This window comes from Periplaneta americana, chromosome 10 (genome assembly GCF_040183065.1).
Source record: "Periplaneta americana isolate PAMFEO1 chromosome 10, P.americana_PAMFEO1_priV1, whole genome shotgun sequence".
Taxonomy (NCBI): Eukaryota; Metazoa; Arthropoda; class Insecta; order Blattodea; family Blattidae; genus Periplaneta; species Periplaneta americana.
In genome coordinates, this window is record NC_091126.1 from 83644122 (window position 1) to 83665883 (window position 21762).

Consider the following 21762-nt stretch of genomic DNA (forward strand, 5'->3'; position numbering starts at 1 on the left):
TTTGTTTTCTGGTGATTTATCTGTAGGCTGTTTTCCTCGGCCCATCTCACGAGTTTATTTAGGACCTGTTGTAGTTCTTCTATGTTGGACGAGCCTATCGCCATGTCGTCTGCGTACATAATCATCGATGCTGTGGTGTCCTCTGTGATTTTTGTTATGTCTGTGGTCATGATATTGAAGAGGACCGGGCTGATAGGATCTCCTTGTAGTACCCCATTTGTCTATATTATTTTGTTAGATAGTGTAATTTCGTCTGATATTTGAATGTAGTTGCAGCTTAGAATGTCTGCAATTATTGTTGTTAAGGCATGTGATTCGCCGATCATGTTGCTTAGTTTTCTAATTAGTGTTTCCCTGTTTATTAGGTCGAACGCTTTGCAGTAGTCGACGAACACTACATGGTATTTCTTCCCAGGGTGTCTTAGGGTATTCTCTATTTGTTCTATTAGGTAGCTTATGGCATGAAGGGTGCTTCTGCCTTTCCTGAATCCGAACTGGCATTCCGGGATACGGTTGTCTACTTCCACTACTAGTCTGTTAGTTAGTATTTTTGTGAGTACTTTGAAAGCGACGTTCTCGAGGACAATACCTCGGAAGGAGTCAGGATTGTTGGTTTCTCCTTTTCCTTTGTAGAGAATTTTCATTGTCGATGTTCTCCATGCTTCTGGGAATGTTCCTAGGTGTAGGCATTTGTTGGTGCTTTTCTGGTGGCTTTATGAATGTATGGTACCATTTAATTTTGAGAATTGGCGACAATGGGTATGGAGTTGGCAACCCTAGCAGTCATTGAAAATTATATGGGTCATGTTGTTGACTATACGATGTGAAACATGTATCATTATTTTCTTGATAACTTTAATAAAATTTTTAGTGAAACTTTAATGTACGTAGTTATAATCCGATTAAATCCTTTCCTTGCTATGTGATTTTCGTCACACGACGGTGAATAGATGGACATGTTTACACCTACATACATGTGTAACTAGATGTCATGAGAATAACCTGGAAATTGTGTGTTATATTTTTTTCTGTTGCTTATATTACAATTACTGTAGTGGCTATTTATAGACTATATAGTGAAAGTAAAACTATTGGCTATAACTCCAGTGGTAAGATGTTTGTGTTATTTTTCAATTACTGAATTAGATTCGTTAATAATTCTCACTCTCTTGTATGAATCATTTTAGTATACAGTTAACACATCGTTTTTGAGATGAAGTCTGTAATATAAAATGTCAGAGAATTGTTAAATCATCGGCTATGGAAATAAGGGACAGTATTTTGGGGTAGTTGAATTAGAGAATTATCACAAAATAAATTCTGCGAGGACTTGGGCATAATAGGTTATATTCTATTATAAATGTGAAGTTTTCCCAAGTTTAAGAGAATTTGCCGCTAAGAGCAATGGTGCATTTAATTGTAATAATAACGATAGGAAATTCTTACATGTTAGTTAAACTCTTACTTGCATGCTTGTCGAAGAAAGTTTCTATCTATCTCTTCAAAGAATCCAACCTAACCTTATCACTGACAGTGGACTACTTGTTACTAATCTATCGCTTCATCAAATCCTACTTAACCTTATCACTGGAGAACGGATTTCTAGTTCCGTACCTAGATGTATGTTATTCAGATCTCTATGCTTCATGTACACAGGATTCCCCTATTAAAATTCTATAGGGTCTAAAACGCCCAAATGAACCATAAACTCCTATAAAGGCCTAAAAACTATGTTTGTGCCTGAAAAGCGCCTTTTTAGTATTTGCGTACATTTAAAATAAAAATACTGGTACTAAAATGCAAAAATGCCGAAAAGATCTAAAAATGCTATTAAAAAAAAAAGAAGAAGAAGAAACTCTTACAAACACTGGTCTGGCAAGTTCGTCCCATATGATCTTAGCAGGGGAGGGAAGAACATTTTGCCTAATTTCCTTAAACTGAAGTTCGTTTGGAAAAGTTCATCCTAGCATAAAAGAGATAAGTTTTTCAGGTTAGGCTACAGTTTATAAATTAGTTTTCGCACCAGGGCGTCCCTGTTATACCACAGTCTATTATATACAGTCACGAAGCTCAATACGTAGTAAATATGCATTCATAGATAGTTGCTAATCGCTAGGATCACTACTATCGCCTCATTACAGACAATGCGAAATAGCCTAGTACCAGCATAGTCTATTGTTCCTAGCACCCTCACAACTCAAGCTTCGTGACTGTATATACTAGACTGTGGTTATACGAAATGAAAGTGACCAATCAGCAATCAGTCTCTTTCACTGATATAATCTGATTTTTCAGATCATCATCACTCATTGTTAGCACCAGTTCTTTGGGGCGTGCTTCCGTACAGGGGTAGTGGCTTTTCTCTAAAGTTAGAGCCCAGTTTAGGTGTATGTGTATTAACCGAAATAAATGTCATACAAACATGCGTCCTATGCTCAATATTTTCTAGCCCCTAATTTTCGATTAATACACGCACACCTAAACTGGGGGGAATGCCACTGTCCCTGTACGGAAGCACGCCCGTTCTGTGTGCATACATTCCACCTAAACTGGAATATTTACTTAAATTAAAATTATTAATTGTTAATTCTATATAAACTTCCAAAAGTTCTAAATTGGAGTCGACCTGGTTGGCAAGTTGGTATAGCGCTGGCCTTCTATGCCCAAGGTTGCGGGTTCGATCCCGGGCCAGGTCGATGGCATTTAAGTGTGCTTAAATCGACAGGCTCATGTCAGTAGATTTACTGGCATGTAAAAGAACTCCTGCGGGACAAAATTTCGGCACATCCGGCGACGCTGATATAACCTCTGCAGTTGCGAGCGTCGTTAAATAAAACATAACATTTAACATTTTCTAAATTGGATTTTATAAATTCCTAAATCTCTCTTTTTTTTTTAGTACCTGAAAATCCATTCCCTATTTATCTCTCACAGTGAATCAATCTCTTTCACAAATCCTGTCCACACCTGTGGAGTAACTGTTAGCGCGTCTGGCTGCAAAACCAGGTGGCCCAAGTTCGATTCCCAGTTCGAACAAGTTACCTGGTTGAGGATTTTTCGGGGTTTTCCCTCAAACCAATATGAGCAAATGCTGGGTAACTATCGGTGCTGGACCCCAGACCCATTTCACCAGCATTATCACCTTCATTTCATTCAGACACTAAATAACCTAAGATGTTGATCGTAAAATAACCTACTAAAAAAAAAAAACAAATCCTACTTAACCTTATCACTGATAGTGAATCTATCTACAATAAATCCTACCTAGCCTTATCACCAGACATAGCATTTTGGGGACCGATTGAGGGGAACACTGTGTCTGCAAGTTAACTGAATGCTGTAGCATATGCTTGTGTATAGGTGCAAGAGCGGCACATGTACACAACAGACTATGTAAGGAGCAACACTATGAAAAAACAACCACGAGACACATATAGAAATACGTCGCCTCTGGATTTCGTTACCTAATGACGTCAGGGACTGCCAGACTTTATCACAAAATTAAAAATTAAATTGTAAAATTTTGTCTTATTTAATGCTTTTTAGGTATTGCTAGAAGTGTTGATTTGTGTTTTTTTACTCTATTGCAAATTTCTTGTTTATGTTAGTTAATTAGTTAGGATACAATTAATTACGATACTTAATCATTCATCTAAAGTTTGTGTGACTGTAACCTGTGAATAATTTTGTGTGGCTTTACTTTGTTTATAGTGTGATTTTTTCATTTTATTTCTATTATTATATTTGTATTTCTGATGGTGTGAAAGAGAAGGCCTGGTGGCCTTACCTACACCAGAATAAGTAAATAAATAAATAATAAATAATAGTTTGTAATTATCTGCATAGATAGCGCATCTGTAGTACATCATAAAGAAGAAAAAGTGATCTAAGAAGCATCAATTTGTGACAGAATTTGGAGGCGAGTGATTTGAAGTGGCTGGGGAATATATTACTTGCAAACTATGTAGTGTAAACATGCGGAATGACAAACGTCAATATATACAGAGATATTATAACACTAGAAAACACATAAAAAATAGAAAACTTGCATCGAAAAATGAAAGTGAAGATCTGCCAATAGGTAATTCCACTTCAAATAAACAATCACAATTTTAACTGGATTTGTGTGAGATTATGGTAAAGGCTGGCATCACGTTCTTTAACCTACGTACAAAATCTCCACTTTAAAGACTTTATTGAAAAATACACAACTAAAAAGTTGCCATCTATGTAAATTTAAGGCAAAATTATTTTAAGATATATTACGATAGCACATTGCATTAAATAAGACAGATGTATTCAGGTTATTTTCATTTTTAATATATTATTTATTTAATTTTTTATAAATGTCCTTATGTAACTCATCATTCCTTGCAAGCAGGTTTATGTCCATTAGACGACCAACATTACAGTAGTTGTATAATATTAAAATTCAAAGATCCGTGCCTGATTCTGAACTACAAGATCAACACACATTCAGCAGTAAACAACACTTCTTGAGTTTTGAAGTTTCTGTATAGGCTACCTCCACCTTCAGCTACTAGCAACAAAGTCTCAGTGTAGTCCTTTACTCCACGTTGCAGTCAACTTAACTCATCTGTCCCCAAGATGCTATGTCTGCTTATCACTGACTGTGGGACTAGTAATCACTAATCTATCTCTTTAACAAATCCTACCTAACCTTATCAGTTATCACTGACAGTGGGGCTACTTGTTACTGGTATGTGAAATAAAAGATTCTTTTCTGCTGTGTCAAACGTAAAAGGTGATTTTAAGTCATTTCGACATGCTAAATTTAATATTAATACTGAAGTTCAATTTTTTCTATCATTAAGGGGAGTTGGTCATTATCGCATGCAAAATAATGGTAAAAATAGCCTCTCTTCAAGCAGTCATAAATATAATACTATTTATCACAGCTCTTTCATTTTTTTAGTGCTATATGTATACACATTAAGCTTTGAAATGAAAAAAAGTGGTTACTCTAGAGTAAATCTTTATCCTTAAATTAATTTTTTTAATTAAGCACAATTTTTTTATAAATCCACTACATGTCTGTGATTAGGTAAACTCTATTCACTTATTATAACACATATTGAATTGAAAATTTGACCACTTACTGCTAATAGATACTAAAACATGCCCTACTAAAATTATTCATGTATCTGTAATATTATGGGCATAGGGCTTATAGCAATCATCACCGTCAATAAATTAAAAAGGAATTGAAGATTAGTATAAGCCGTATGCCCATAATATTACAGATATTTTAATAATTTTAGTAGGGTATTTTTTAGTATCTATTATCAGTAAGTGGCCAAAATTTTAATTCAATGTGTGCTATGATAAGTGAATAGAGTGTACCTAATCACAGGTATGTAGTGAATTTATATAAAAAATATGATTAAATTCAAAAATTAATTTAAGGGTAAGATTTACACTAGATTAACCATTCTTCTTTCATTTTAAAGCTTAATGTGTATACATATATCACTAAAAAAATGAAAGAGCTGTGATAAATAGTATTACAATTCTGACCGCTTGAAGATAGGCTATTTTTACCATTACTTTGAATGCGATAACGTCCATTTCCCCTTAACATTTCCTTACAAATCACAGAAATATAGACAAAATGTTCTGTTTTAATGTAATAAAGAACATTATAAAATTATTTATAAAATTATACCAAATGCGCTTGAGTACCAGCGTAACTTTAAAGAAGATCAGTGTCTGAAGGAAAACATTGTTTCTTTTTGCCCAGATTTATGTTTATGTCCTCGGAATTTTTTTTTCAATAGTCTGCCAACATTGCTATATTCCACCGCCCCTGGTACCTTCTCTCCATCTCCTTTATTTCCTTTCAACTCATATTGAACCCAGAATTTGCAGTCTTCTCAACACATTTCTCACAATTTCTTCATTCAGCTCCTGCTCATCACTAAGGGTTCCCAAATTATTAGGAAAGAACTCAAGGTGAGAATACAAAAGTAAAATTTTAAACTCATATTGAACCTCAGAACTTGCAGTTTTCTTAACATATTTCCTACAATTTTGTTTATATTGCTCACCTTCTACATTTCCAAGAAACTTATTGATTTCGTCTTTGAAAGCTCATCATGCCTGAAGTTCCATATTGTTCATAGTATTAAAAAACTGCAATGTCCTTATAATGTGAGATCCATTGAATAGGATACTCCCTCTTTTATCTTAACTTCAGGCAGAACTAGAAATTTACATTTTCAATACTTGAAGCACATACCATTCATGTCTAGCGCATTCACGAATTTTTTCATGGTCTAAATTTTATATGCAAAGGAAGCGGTAGTATTTTTTCAGGATCAACTACAATGGTTCGAATGACATTTTTTTTTCTTTGGTGTTAATCTTGTTCTCTTAGGTCTTTCTTTCATTGTCCAATGTTTATTCCTACTTCTACTGTCCCATTCACATAAAAAAACCAGGACATTTTGTATGTTCTCCTTATTTTGTAAGATACCAGAAACCTTTAAGCTGGTGACTGACTTGAACCGAGTATTGTAATGTAACACGAGCATTTGCTAGTCAGTGCAGAAAAATGAGTGCTGAGCCGAGCTGCTCAATGTGAGCATTAGTCCTCAACTCGGTTGTCGGTTTTTTCACGAATTCCTTTGAGTGTTACATTACAAGTCAGTACATGTTAGTGAGCACGGTTGCATCACACAGATGCACAGTGGATCAGAACGCAAATATAGCTGGACAAAATTAATAACTTCTCTCCTATATGACAGATTTGTATTAAACTTTGTACAAGAGTTACAGGTAGCATATATTTTTTGTGTACAAACTATGATTTAGTTTCTGTAAGAGGAAGTACCCCTTTACAGGGATGCATTTGAACGAAATTAACAACTTCTCTCCTATGTAACAGATTTGTATTAAACTCTGTACAGGAGTTACAGGTAGCATATATTTTTTGTGTACAAACTATGATTACGTTTCTATAAGAGAAGCTACCCCTTTACAGGGGTGCATTTGTACAAAATGAACAAATTCTTTCTTATGTAACAGATTTGTATTAAACTCTGTACAGGGGTTACAGGTAGCATATATGTACTATATCTTTTGTGTACAGACCCAGAAGCAAAAATTTTCCAAATTCCAGAACATACTGCCCACTGGAAGTTAGAACTCAGAAAATTCAGGTGGCCCAAATTTTATTTCTGGGTCAGTACTAACTCTGATTACGTTTCTGTAAGAGAAGTTACCCCTTTATATGGCATGCACTTATACAAAATTAATAAGTTATCTCTACGCTCCAACGGATTTTTATAAAATTTTCCACAGGAGTTAGAGTTAGAATCTGTTTTTCTGTGCAAACTCTCATTTCGTTTATATAATAGGAACTACCCTTTTATATGGAATGGTTTTAGAGAAAATTAATAAATTCTCTCCTATGAAACAGACTTTTATGAAATTGAGTGCAATGTCTTCTTTTGCAACTTTTGGCTCAATTACATCAAGCAAGTACTTGAAATCTGTAGAAAATATTCTAATCAATTTTTTAATTGACCATTTATTTCTTGATTTTTTTAATATTCCATAAATTCGATGCACAATTAACACTTCTGTCTCTGTTTATAGATTCGCTTGCCACCATCATTTCTAATGTTTCTTCTTCTTCTTCTGCAAATAACATCATCCCATAGCAATGAAAGCAGCACTCGCGACTTCTATATCCAACATTTAAAATGGGAATTAAATATTGACCACTTCTGAACCGAGCATTCAAAGTGAGCATTCACTGTGCATGCAGATGCTCACTTTATAACATTTGCTCACTGTGAGCATTACATTACAATGCTCAGCTCAAGTCAATCACCGGCTTTAGATCTCCACACAGTAGCCATGATGTTTCAGAAAATTATTTTTTTTTTTTTAACCAATTGAAGATTTTCTGTTTCATTCAGATAAACAAAATGTGCAGCTGGAATCTAAGGAAGTGCACTCCTATTATGCAATAAAACTGCTCTTAGACTTCTTTCCGAAGCTTCAGTAAGTAAACGCCAGTCATTGCTATCGTAAGTTAGTTGTCCCAGTTCAATTAAGCAAGGTACATCACAGCAATACCGTAAACCAGCTGATATTCCATTTTTAAGAACTTACTAAATTCTTTCTCTAATTGCTGTACTAGTAAAATGTGGTTTCTGATGTCAGTAATTTTTTCTGTTTTAATCTCGATCTCAATATTTTGCTCTTGTCCTTGATAAGATTTAAATCTTCACCTACTTTAAAATTTTCTGTAGACTAAGAGGAACATGAATGCTCAGTGTCCGCAGTTGATTCAGTGGGATAGGAATTGGGAAATCAGGTCCATGCGGCACTTGTCTTATAGCTGATGCTAGGCCTTCTCAGTATTTAATTTTCGACTTATTCATTTTGTTGTATCCTGATACATTACTTAAATGGAAGTAACAATCGTCATGGTGATTTTTTGGTTTGCGTCATATCATAAGAATTTAAAACGGCATGGATTTTTAACCATTGTACCAACACCTTAGTCTTGCAACACAAGGTTTACCTGCAGTATGTGGAGCCCACTTCTTAGCCTGATTTCAAAGTTTATCTTTAAAATGCGCAATAAAATATATAATATTATTTGTCTGTCTTTGTAACAGTGTGAACCGCATATGAAACATATTATTGGGACTGTTCGCACATGGCCTCCTGATATTTCCAGAGATGAAAGCCATGTTATTGTTCATTTTATAGCACTTTATACATATCACAAAACAAAATTTAAAAATAGCTCCAAACAGTTAACGTAGGTACTACACTGCTGACAACTGCGAGTAATGAACAGAAACTGAGGTCTTAGAGGTATTATGTTAAGACAATTTCCTTTAAGGGCTGGGTTTATCTTAACAAAAAATAAGTAGCCTATACATAATATGGCAATCTTCTCTTGAGTCAAACTTGACAGATTTATTTCCGCATTTTATTGTTGCGCATTTGTAAGATCACAGTGGCATTCAAAACTGAAAAAAAGACAAAAAAAATAGCAAATTAAAGACAAGATACCTCAGGGGGTATGGAAGCAGACAATGGGTGGCTTCTTTTGCGGAAATATATGCATGCATGAAATATCACTCATGATTATGTGCTAAAGTTATTCATGTTTCTCTATAATTGTATAATTATTACTACAATTATATACAGTAGAACCTCGATTATCCGTCACCCTATTAACTGATAGGCGGATTATCTGTCTGGCGCTTTTCTTCTTTTCTTTTCTGCAGAAAAATGTGTGAAGTCCTGTACATTGTTAACTTAGTACATATTTTTTCTAGAGAGGTTCATTACAAGCTCTTCCATTACACAGTATGTAGTGGGAATGCTTTTGCTGCTGGCAACAGAAACATTTACTTGTGGAGGGGTGTTTTTCTCAACTTGTAAAATATTCACCACCTGCTTTCAAACATATGACCCCAAGACCCATGCAACATTCAGTCCTTATCCTTACTGTTCGAGTGACTGTGCTATTTAACCCTTCTCCGGGCAACCTACTTTTGTAACGTTGATGGGCAAGGAGGGTCCGTCGGACCCACTTGCCATTTTAATACATTGACAGAAGAAAATCATTTTATTGTACACAATATTAATCTTCTTTAATAATGATATTATTATAGTGACCAATGTATCCATGATAATATACATAAGTGATATAATTTTAGTAGTTTTTTCATGCGATAAAAGAAACATGTTTAGTGTATGATCTACATTGTTTTTTTTTACTTTCGTCGTAAAACTCACACACATTTACATAAATTTTAGATTTTCTCATTTCTAACACACACACACACTCCCACACGTCATTATTCTCACACACTCACACGTCATCACTCTCACATGCTCACACATTATCACTCACACTCTCACATCATCACTCTCACACTAACACGTCATTACTCTCACACACTCACACGTCATCACCCTCTAACTCACACGTCATCACTTTCACACGTCATCACTCATCATCATTCTTACAGTTTTTACACACACGTGTCACTTCACTGTGCTCATTACACACAGATTGGCCACAATTGTCACAGCTTTGTTTTTGTTTGCGACTTTTTTCATACTGATACATATGACACCTTTTAGTGCTCTCCTGTATTTGGGGCGCAGTTGATGGAGAGGCCTACTAGTTCTTGGCATGAAAGGAGCAATGGTCATTACAGTTTTTTCTGAAGTCCTACTCTAGGTCTTCTTTCAATTTGAGGTTGGATGAGACTTTCAGCAACAGCTACAAGGAACAACCTTCTATTGTTCTGTTTTCCAAGATTCCACGAAGGATGAAGGCTCATCCACGCAACAAATGCAGTAATTCCACATACATCTAAAAGATTCATAAAAATGCAAATGGCCAGCGATTTTTTTTATGTCTCTTGCACGCATATGCATTCACTAATGATCGAGTGTGTCAGTATCTCCTTTTGTGCTATTACAGTGAAGAATAATTTGCGGTTTCTTTTCTTCTTCCGAAATGGTTTGTGTGTGGTGCATTGCAGAAAGAACAACAACTTCCTTATTTGGTTTTGGTACATTGAAACCAATGTTACATATTTTGTAAGTCCGAAGATGGATGAACACTCTGGCTGTCTTTTCTTTGGCTGAAACTCGGGAGAGATGAATATACATATTTTTTGTGTACTGTTCCAACTAAGGTGAGACCATTACTGGGGAGATTCTCAGCGAGTTCTTTGTCAGTAAAGTAGTTATCGCAAGTTACACTTCTGTTTGTTCTTCGATAAGACAGTGTTTCTATAACCCTTCGACCTACTCCAGAGTGTACCCTCACACAGTTTTCTTTTCCGGTGTATGGCAGACCATTTAGGGGATAGAAGGTTTTGGAGTCACAAGCCCACCATTCCTTCATGCCATATTTGTTAGGTTTTGATGGCATGTATTCCTTTAAAGGACATCTACCACGGAATGGAATAATTTGCCTATCACCCGTTATATCAGTACAAGGAATATAGGTCTAATATATTTTTAAAATTCGAATTAACATTTTCCCAGACATCTATAACCAGGGCAAACGTATCCTTCTCACGGCAAATGGATCTTGTTGTTTTGTCATCAAAGCAAGTAAACGCTAGCAAAGATTTGAATCTCTTGAGACCCATGGTCGCTCTAAATACTGGAACACCATACAAGCTGCTCCATGGAATGTCATAATTGGTGTAATTTGCTTTGAGGTGTCCTGCAGTTACTAGTAGACCGAAAAATGCCCGCAATTCAGAATCGTTACAACACTTCCATGGGTGTGCAACAATTCTTTCTAAATACAATCGCTCAGCCTTTTGATTATTTATCTATGTCACTTATAACTGAATAAGTATAAAGATTGAAGGCATCAATAGATTTCCCAGGTGAAAGAGTGACTTTATTGATTGACCTTTTAATAATATTGTGAGCCCTAGCTCAGCCTGTCGGAAAAGGCTGAGAGTTCCATGTGGTGCCATCTTTACCAAAGAAATTAGCAGTTTGAACAAATGCTTCCCCCCATATCCTAGTTCTAGACGGTCGACACTAACCTCTTGTGGATCACATTGGTGATAACTGCTTTTGTCATTGATAGGTAGATCCTCATCATCAGGGGTTTCAGGGTCATATTGTGACTCTAAATGATGATTACTAACTTCTGATGCTTCATTCTGATGATCAGATTTGATATTATCAGCGTTATCGTCTGGCTCGTAGCTAGAATCGTCTTTTCTTAGGTCAGGTTCTATAAGCAAATCCTGAATGGATTCTTCACACAAGTACTTACGCTGAGTCTGTCAGAATATTTGACCTAATTACAACTCTTCAGTATAACAGCATAAGATGTATTCAAATATACTGTAACATCTAAAGACCATACCTTTGTTTCTTTGACTTTCTTCGGCTTTTCCATAATAATTACTCCAATATAAAAATAAAGTAAAGGTGAGAGATTCTCACTCTTTCTATTATAAACTACACCATATTATGGCTAGCATAACTTCACAATGACTTATTTATTTTTATTACAATGCATAATTGGTCCATTTTTTTAAATGTCATTGTTGTTGAGCTTCGGAAATAATTTTGCCAACATTCCATTGCCGTCAGATTATCACTGAATGGTTTCAAGAGTGAAATCTCGTTACGAAGTGAGAAAAACCAATAAAATATACTATGGTCCAATAGACCCTGCATGCCCGGTTAACACTTTAAAGAAGTAAAAGTGTTCTAGAACATTTGTGCAAAATACTACAATATTTTCCTTCTCCCTAACTATAAAAAACACAGAAATTAACAAAGTCATGAAATTTCAACTAGGTAGAAATTATAGTTTTAATTTTATTCACAAAAATAGTAGTGCCAGGGCCCGACAGACCCTGGTTGCCCGGAGAAGGGTTAACTTCCATGCAAAAGTCTTCCATGTGTGTCAAAAGGAAAGGTGTTGTGCCAAGTATCGAAAAAAAAAAGTGCAAATAATTGAGAAGTTTGGGAAAGGAGAAACTGTCCTCCATGTCGCATCTGAATACAAGATTGGCGTTACAATTGTGCGCAATTTAATAAAGAACAAGGATTAAGTGTATCAAGTATGAGTATGTAAATCTACAAAACGAGACCTCTGCTATCTCAATCTTTCTGTAGACAACCATCACAAGGAGTTTCTTTGGCCCTTAAAATGTGTCGTTAACAATCAGACTTCAATTAGTCAACTTCTGATCCACTACCTAGTTCAGGCTTGGGCACTATGACTCCATTGAGTTACTGCAGATTTCCCATTAACTCCCCACTCCACCTTCTCCGGCTGAGATGAGTAGACCAGCAGTTAAGCACTGCTCAGTGACAGATTGCATCATAGCTTTACGAACTTTCGGGTCTCGCTGGTCGCTTGATATCCATCACTGATACACAGTGCCCACAGTGCGTTTGTTTATAAGGCAGTGTAAGTGGAAAGGACATGGGAGGGGATTTCAGAGTTCCGTTCCACTTCCCCATTGTGCCCATGGCTGACCTAGTATGTTAAGCACAATACCATGGAGGAAATTACGAAACTGTAGACCTAAGTGTTTTGCACTTAATTTATGTTACAGATTATCTGATTTTTTTTCTATTAACCAATCAGTCCACACCCTTAATTACCGCGGATAATGGAGATTCTACTCTATAGTTGTTGTTTAGTCAACTGTCTAAAGACAGGTTTGAATCTCATAAGTGACACCAATAAGGCATCACTCATGAGACAACTAAGCCAGGAGCTAATAGAGTATGGTGGCCAGTTCCTTTCACGCTCCAGTGCATACATCACTGACTAGTAACATTAAACTATTCAGATATAAGATGCATGCAATACAAACAATTGTTCTTCCTCTCACACATATCGTCAATTTAGATGTACTGTCTGATAATAGGTTGCAGTAGTGGCAAAAATAACCAGACCGACCCTTATAGCTGATTTCAGAGCCTTGTTCACTCCAGAGCACGATAGACTGGTAACTAAGACTTTCGTGGTTCGAATCCTGCCTGGAAAGGAAACTTCTTTTTGTTCCTTATTCAAATTTATTCCCAATACTTTTCGATTGCAGCAATATTTTACTACTTAATTAACTTATTCCCAGAACGTGAATTTTATCAGCAATCTAAAAGTAATAGGAATAAATTTGAATAAGGAACAAAAATACGTTTCCTTCCCAGGCAGGATTCGAACCACGAAAGTCTTAGTTATCAGTCTATCGTGCTCTGGAGTGAACAAGGCTTTGAAATCTGCTACAAGGGTCGGTCCGGTTTTTTTACCACTACTGTACATATCAGCCAGAAGTTCAATCGAAGGTACTACTGTATAGTAAGTAGTATAATTCATATAATATCGAAGTACAGGAAAATCCCTCGTATCCAGCACTCAAATAACCGGCAATACCAAAACAACGGCACTTTTGGCTTGGCCAAAAAAAAAAAGTCATTCATGCGAAAGGGAAGAGTCGAAGATGTGAGTGGTTTTCGTGGATTGTACATGTCACATATTGTTTACTCTTTACATTGTTCACGAGTGAAAACTTACACATAAAACCCTGTTATGTCTCTGAAGATTGGTAAGCTGTCACTTGGGCCTTTCAAACAATTCGCAGAGACGATATCTTTAAATTTACCACTTGAACTTGCCTGTTCTAAGGAGTGTTGGACGAGTCTAAATAGGAAAGTGTGAAATTCTCTGTTCCTACAGCACTTAAAAGTTTCATTCGATTGACAGTATATATAAACAAGCAGGCATTAGAGATATGTTAGAGAGGTTCAAATCATCGAGCGGTACTTCACCTTCACAGTTGCGATGTTGGCTACACTGATCTTCATGTCACATGGCCGCTATTTAGAATTGTCATAAGGTTACGAAAACATTTAGTATTTTTTACGCTATTATGCATTACAATAAATTATGAACTGATGAATGTACATTACCGTATTCAGTACTAAAAATAAACATTGTACGTATTTCAAAACTTTATTTTTAAATATCTACTTACATGAAAATTACTAAATTTAAACATGAAAAAAAAAAATTTTTGCAGTGCAGTATGTCTTTACATAACTTATAAACCTATTTTCCAATTATCCGGCAAAATCAGTTATTGGGCACTGCCTTTGTCCTACAGTTGCCGGATACAAGGAATTCTACTGTACATAAAATCTGTACTGTTGTGAGCATTCCATTGGCATTTTCGAAATCAGCACACCATTTTCGACATGAATCTTTTATTTTTACCTGGACAACATAATAATTGCAGGCCAGTGTAATATATCTCATCAGACCCAACCTAACCTTGTCACTGATAGTGGGCTACCAGTACCTGTTACAGGGATGAAGTTGGAAGGGAAATTTAGAGAGGGAAATCAAACTTTACCCTCTAAGAACAGCACAATTGAGCCTCATTCCCATTATCCTTCTGTACGGTTTTCTGTCTCATAACTTCTACACTTCCCTTAAAGTGACGGAATGTCGATGTAGTGTAGATCCAGATCTGACTGGATATGTTTATTATGAAAACACTATTTTCTCTCTGTAAAAACTGGTTTCTTTTATCTTTTTCTGTAATCTGCCCTTCATGTACACATGAACTTAAGTCAACATTAGGTATTCAAGTTCCATTTATTAGAGTTCTTTTCATGTCACTTTGACACAAAAGCATCAATATGAAGCAGCACCTGTTAACATGAACATTAAATTCATCTGTATAAATTATTGAAAGAAATTCATTACATTTCAGTTTGCACAAATGCACTTTAGTATGAAGCAGCAACTGTTAATATGAACATTAAATTCATCGGTATAAATTGTTGAAAGAAATTCATTACATTTCAGTTTGATTCAGTCTTTCTTACATTTGGACATTAGGTGATGGTGAATTTATAATTTAGGTCGAAACTGTATGATGAAAGATGAGTGGAACGGAGAAAAATTCTCTCCGGGACCAGGATTTGAACCCAGGTTTTCAGCTCTATGTGCTGACACGCTATCCACTAAGCCAAACAGATTTCTATCCCGATGTCGAATTGAATCCTCTCAGTTTAAGTTCCACCTCTTGGGTTCCCTCTAGTCAACATTTATGATGCAGTGCATGAGGGTAGGCCACTAGAGGGAACCCAAGAGGTGAAACTTAAACTGAGAGGATTTGATCCAACATCGGGATAGGAATCCAGTGTGGTTTAGTGGACAGAACGTCACCACGTAGAGCTGAAAACCCGGGTTCAAATCCTGATGCCAGAGAGAATTTTTCTCTTTTCCACTCATCTTTCATCACACGATGATGCAGAATATCTGCACGGCAATATCATATGTACTTCGGTACATCATAATAATATATGATATGCGAAAAATAATCACTTAGTGATTTAAGACGGCGCTTATTCTGTCAGATTCTGGCCACTTAGTCACTCATAACGAGTGTACCTCTGCACATGTGTGGACATTGTGCCACTGTCATACATCTATGATGCAGTGCCTGAGGGTAGGCCACTAGAGGGAACCCAAGAGATGGAACTTAAACTGAGAGGATTCGATCTGACATTGGAATAGGAATCCAGTGTGGATTAGTGGATAGAGTGTCAGCACAAGCTGAAAACCCTGGTTCAAATCCTGGTGCCGGAGAGAATTTTTCTCCATTCCACTTATCTTTCATCATACATATGATGACGCAGAATATCTGCACGGAAATATCATATATACTTCAGTACATCGTAATAATATACAAAACTGTAGTAGTTTATCATTGAAAAATGTATTATTACATATTTGAAATTGTGACACTTGTTGGCCTTCTGTTTGAAATGATTCTTTTCATTCGATTTCCGTCTGCAATTTGTCACCATTGGCAGTCATAGATGTCATACATATGAAAAGTATAGGACGAATTTGAATGAAGGCGAACTCAATACTTATGAGAACTAGTGCCTGAATATTGTCAATACTTTTCTTCGGAATGTTAATAATATATCATAACATGTTCAGAAATTTTCACACATGAAGTAAGAGATAAATATATATGTGGGGCATAGTGATATGCCGCTAAATATTATGGAAAGGGCAACTTTCCCAAGACATTGTAGTTTTGCACTAGTACTTACAGTAATCCATTTCTCTTTTCATTTATAGGTAATATTCACTTCAAGAGAAGTAGTGGCATCAGGAAGAACTACTCTGAATTGGAGAAGAGCAGTCACAGGCAAGAAACAGTCGAGATATGGGGAAAAGCAGCTATAGGTTTATTTCTTTGGAAGCACGTGTTGAATGGGGAACTTCAGAATTTGAAAAATGGATTCATTCAGGAGGGTTATTTAACAGTAGATGACATTACATTTATCTATCGCTCTGGACCAGGCATAATTCAAACCACAGTTCCAAATGACGTCCAGTATCTAATCCTTGTATTGAATGGTCGTTCAGACGAGAAGATAGCAGCTGCCAAACTCTGGCTAGACTATGTACCCTTTTATACAAAGCTGAAGAAACTGGCTGTTGTGCTTCTTGGAAATGAAAGATGTAACAACAACTGGATTCTCCCATATATGCGTTCTCGTGGAGGAAGAATTGACTTGGTGTTCCTTGTATACGATTCTCCACTAGTTGACAATGTTGAATTTCATCAGTGGCCTCTGGGTGTGGCTGTGTAAGTATCTCAGTGTGTTGTTAGTCTTCACTGTTTAAACATAACCCTAACATTTTCTTTAATTTGAATTTTCCGTCTTAAATATTTACATCTGGCAATCTGTGAATACTGGTAATCAAGTTATGTCTAAGAAATAAGGCTTCAAATTTTTTAATCTCAAATATGACACATAGGTTGCACTAATTTACTTTCAGTTCTTGTGTTTGTCTTTCAGAAATTGTTATATTTATTATCTAGCAAAGGTTAGTTGAGTCCTGATAGGTAATGGCACTGCATAGACATATTTACGGACTCAAACGAGAGATGGTTCATTCTGCTGTAAGGGCAAGTCAAGCACGTAGGAAAAATTTAAATATATGTATAGCGAAAAGTGATTAAGTTTTTGTACAGGATATTATTGTAATATATATTTTTTTCCAGTCATAGCTCTCAGCTTAATGGTAGGTCCTTCACTGTTAATCCAGCAATTGTCTCTCTTTTCCACCTTCCTATTCATCTCAGCATAATATCCATGTATCTAAATGTTGTCTATTATCTAATATTATCTTCTGCCTCAAACTTTTTTCCTGTTCACCATTCCTTTCAGTGCATCCTTCCTTCAGTAGGCAGTTTTTTCTTAGCAAGTGACCCAGACAATTTCTTTTTCTCTTCCTGATCATTTTCAGCATTATTCTTTCTTCAGCCACTTCTGTTGTCTGTCCGTTTCACACACTCCATTCTTCTCCACAGCCACATTTCAAATGCTTCCAGTCGCTTCCCTTCACTTCGATGTAATGTTCATTTTCTACCCCTTACAATGCCACACTCCACACAAAGCACTTCACCAGCTTCTTCCTTAGTTCTTTTTCCAAAATTCCGCAGAAGATGATTCTTTTCGTATTAAAAGCTTCCTTTGTCATTGCTATCTTTTTGACTTCTTGGCAGCAGCTCATAGTACGCCCAAAGATTATTTTATTAATAACATTAAATACAAACATTTATTTTGAATAGTATGCTATTTGTCATCAAAAGAAACTCTTCAACAAACAAAAAGAAATAAAATAATTTTTTAATTAAAATACTTAAGAATTTAAGTGTCTACCATACCAGTGTTATGAGTTGTTTGATTAAATGTCTTAAAAATTTATAGAATTTGTTTCCTTTGTTTATTAAAAGAATGTAATCTTCTCAGCTTTATGGGCTGTCTCAGTCTCTGTTCGTATGATAGATTTGTATTGTCATCTTTGCTTGAGCACCTTTGATACAACGAGCACCCTAATGAATAACTTCATCAGGTTTAAGATCCATTGCTATTAGAACATACAGGTCAACTGAGAGGGAACAAGACTATTATACTCTTGTGTGACAGAGTTTTGACAGTGTCGAAGTTTAAGTTTCGCCAAAACTCCACTGACCATTGCTGGATTATAGAATGTAATGATGAGTATCACTCATCTATCCTATTATAGATTAAATTAATAATTTAGTATCAAAACTAGAATACAGTAGAGTCGCCAGCTTACAAGCAAACATTCTGATGGTGGCAGATAAAAAAGTTAAACTTTTTTCCTCCACCATGTTAATAATGTCAAAAGCAGTGCTTGTACAAATTTTGGCCACTCGACAGCAATTACGAGGGCCATAAGAAAATAAGTTCGCCAGGAGCAGTTAACAGAAAGAAAACACAATTTCATTGGAAAAATTTATTGAAACAGACACAGCAAATATTATTGAGCTATTTTTCAACATATTTCCCACTGGAATTGAGACCTTTGTCATATACTGTATTGGGCTCGACAGAGTGGTGCAGACGGCTGTCAAAAGCTTGTTCCGATCCCAGGCGGCTGACTTCTATGACACAAGGATTCAAAAATTGCCCATGGTATGACAAATGTCTCAATCGCAACAATTGCTGTATCTGTTTCAATAAATCTTTCCATGCAATTATGCTCTTTTTCTGTAAACAGCCCCAGGGAAAATCACTTTTTGGAAGGCCTCATAATTGCGGTCGAGTGGCCAAAATTTGTATAAGCACTTCTTTTGACATTATTAACATACTGGAAGAAAAAAATTTAACTTTTTTATCTGCCCCCATCAGAATGTTTGCTTGTTAGTTTAGGCAGTAACACATTTGCCTGCCAGTCCGGGGCTGCACTCGAGCATGGTTTAATTTCCACTTGGGTTGACTACTTGGTTGGGCTTTTTCTGCAGGCTTTTCCAACTAAAAGGCAAATATCAGGTAACATATGGTGAATCCTCTGCGCGATCCTGCCAAATACCATCTCACTATCACAACAATGCAAAATGACCTAGTAGTTGATACAGAATTATTAAATAGCCAACTAGAAAAAAATAGAATAGGATAAAATAGGATAGGTTAGAGTTGGATGGATTAGAATATAGTCGGTTCAGTTAATTTCGGTTAGTTTTGTTTAAATTAAATAGTTTAGCATTGAATGAAAATGTACTTTGTTCATAATGAAATACTTAAGAGGAGAACAAAATTTATTAAATTTCTTGATCAATGCTTTTTGAGCCAGATGGCGTAATTTGAAGCTGATGTAGACATGGAAGAAGTACTTTCGAAATGAAATCAACAGCACAGATTGATTCAGTGCTATTAAAATAAGGGAATCCATTTTAAAGTGAATTTCGTTCACAGATGGGCCTAGTGCATTTTGATTCAACATTCAAATCATACATTACACACTGGGTGGCATATACTGAACCATTATTGTAATGAAGTATTTTCATAGACTGTAATTTTAAGAATGGATATACACAGCTTCCTGGAGAGTTTTAGTATTTTCAATTCTTGTTGTAGGTACCGGGGTTTCCCAAACATAAAGCCACAGCAAGTGGATGTATCTTCTGCTCGATCACATGTTTGCAACTTTTTAGGTACTGTCTACGAGAATTCATCCCGTAAAATCCTGTCGAGAATTATTAAGTCTATGAATTTTCAGGAAAACTGTATAATTTTGGAACGTAAAAAGTGAGTACATTACATTTAGAAATCATGATATTGAACAGTTTTATGAGCTGTTATGTCATTAGTTGAACAATCTTTTAGCTTTATGCTTGAAGAATGTCAAGTATTTCTGTTTCTTATAATATTTTTAAGTACGTAAGTTAAAATAATTCGTGTTTAGATTTTGTTATTGATGCCCTATGTTTCAAATAAATTAGTGATATTAAGGTTTTAATGAAAATATATTTCTTTCATAGGTGGCTTCCTCTGGAAACTGAAGAGTCATTAAAGTATTACATAGATTCATTACTAAAAACAGATCTTACACTTTGTCCAGTAGGAATAAACACAGAATGTTACAGGATTTATGAAGCAATGTCCCTTGGAAGTGTGCCAATAATTGAAAATGTAAGAACGGATGGCACTTGTGACAACGTTTCGTCACTGGCTCCATTGAGGCTTTTAAAGCAGTACGATGCACCTGTTATTTATGTGAGAAGTTGGTATGAGTTGTTCGAACTTCTGAAACAGGAAGCTGAGCTCACATTGGAGGAAAAAGTTGACAGGAGAACAGCCGTTGTCAAGTGGTACATGAATTTCAAATCTGCCATGAGTAAACATTTTCTTAACACAATCAAGAAAAAGTTTTTTTAATGTGTAAAATTGTACAAATATACTACTTGTATTAAACATGATTGAAATACTGAATTACGCTATATTTACATTTATTGCCATATGTAACTAAGTCCAGGAAGTTCCATGTTCTTCCATTTAGCAAGATTTTCCAGTGACTTACGGAGAGTTTCTTGGCTACCTACTTAAATAAGTGAAGAGGAGGAAAAAACTTAACGTATAAGGCACAGAAAATGGTGGTGGTAGTCGTGGTGGTGGTGGTGGTGGTGGTGGTGGTGGTGGTGGTGGTGGCAGTGTCGAGTCTAGAACGTTTCGTCACAAATGTTTTGTCACCTGCTAGTTTAGTCACTGGCAGTTGGTCACAATGAAAATTTGGTCACAGTATCTGTTGGTCACAATGATAAATTGGTCACAGTATCTGTTCGTCACAATGATAAGTTGGTCACAAGTATTTTTTCGTAACATGTGACATGTTCGTTACAGTGACAACTTGGTCATAGTACTACTTGCTGTCAATATGAATGAATATTGTAATCTTTAAAATTTTATTAATCTTATTATGTTTTCACTATATAAAAGTATGTCCAAGAGACCAGAAGTACCCCAATAATATTGGGCCAATATATTAACATTATTCTTGTACTCACCACCATGTTTACTAGAAATCAAACTTGGTTTAATCGACCTGGTTTTGCATTGGCTTTGACACCAAGACATGGATTGTTCATGAATGTAAAACATGAACCTTAATTTACTATCCATCACGAAATATTACAAAAAATGTAGCACAAATTTTGTTTGATTGGTATGTGAAACCATAACTGCGGAAACGTATTGTTACACAAAAATGTAATGTGTTACGAATTGTGCGGTAACAAAATTGTAATGTGTTACAAATCGTTCTAGTGGCGAAAAATTTTTGGCGAATGATCTGGATTTCGGCAGCAACTGTGAGATTTTATTCTTATTTAGATTCTTTTTTACATGCCATAAATACACGAC

At 35.7% G+C, this 21762-nt stretch overlaps 1 protein-coding gene across 1 annotated transcript; it reads left to right on the top strand.

Annotated features, from left to right (window-relative positions):
• Positions 1-773: 773 nt before the first annotated feature.
• Positions 774-20835, top strand: LOC138707839 (ribitol-5-phosphate xylosyltransferase 1-like). Its single transcript, XM_069837815.1, has 4 exons — positions 774-1109; positions 16664-17177; positions 19981-20151; positions 20385-20835. The coding sequence occupies exons 1-4, from the start codon at positions 992-994 to the stop codon at positions 20779-20781; spliced, it is 1200 nt and encodes a 399-aa protein (XP_069693916.1). The 5' UTR covers positions 774-991; the 3' UTR covers positions 20782-20835.
• Positions 20836-21762: the final 927 nt, after the last annotated feature.

Coding starts and splice junctions, on each gene's coding strand:
- LOC138707839 (XM_069837815.1), top strand. CDS start 992: ATGAGAATAACCTGGAAATTGTGTGTTATATTTTTTTCTGTTGCTTAT. Junction 1,110..16,663: donor TATTGGCTATAACTCCAGTG/GTAAGATGTTTG, acceptor TTTCATTTATAG/GTAATATTCACTTCAAGAGA. Junction 17,178..19,980: donor TGGCCTCTGGGTGTGGCTGT/GTAAGTATCTCA, acceptor TTCTTGTTGTAG/GTACCGGGGTTTCCCAAACA.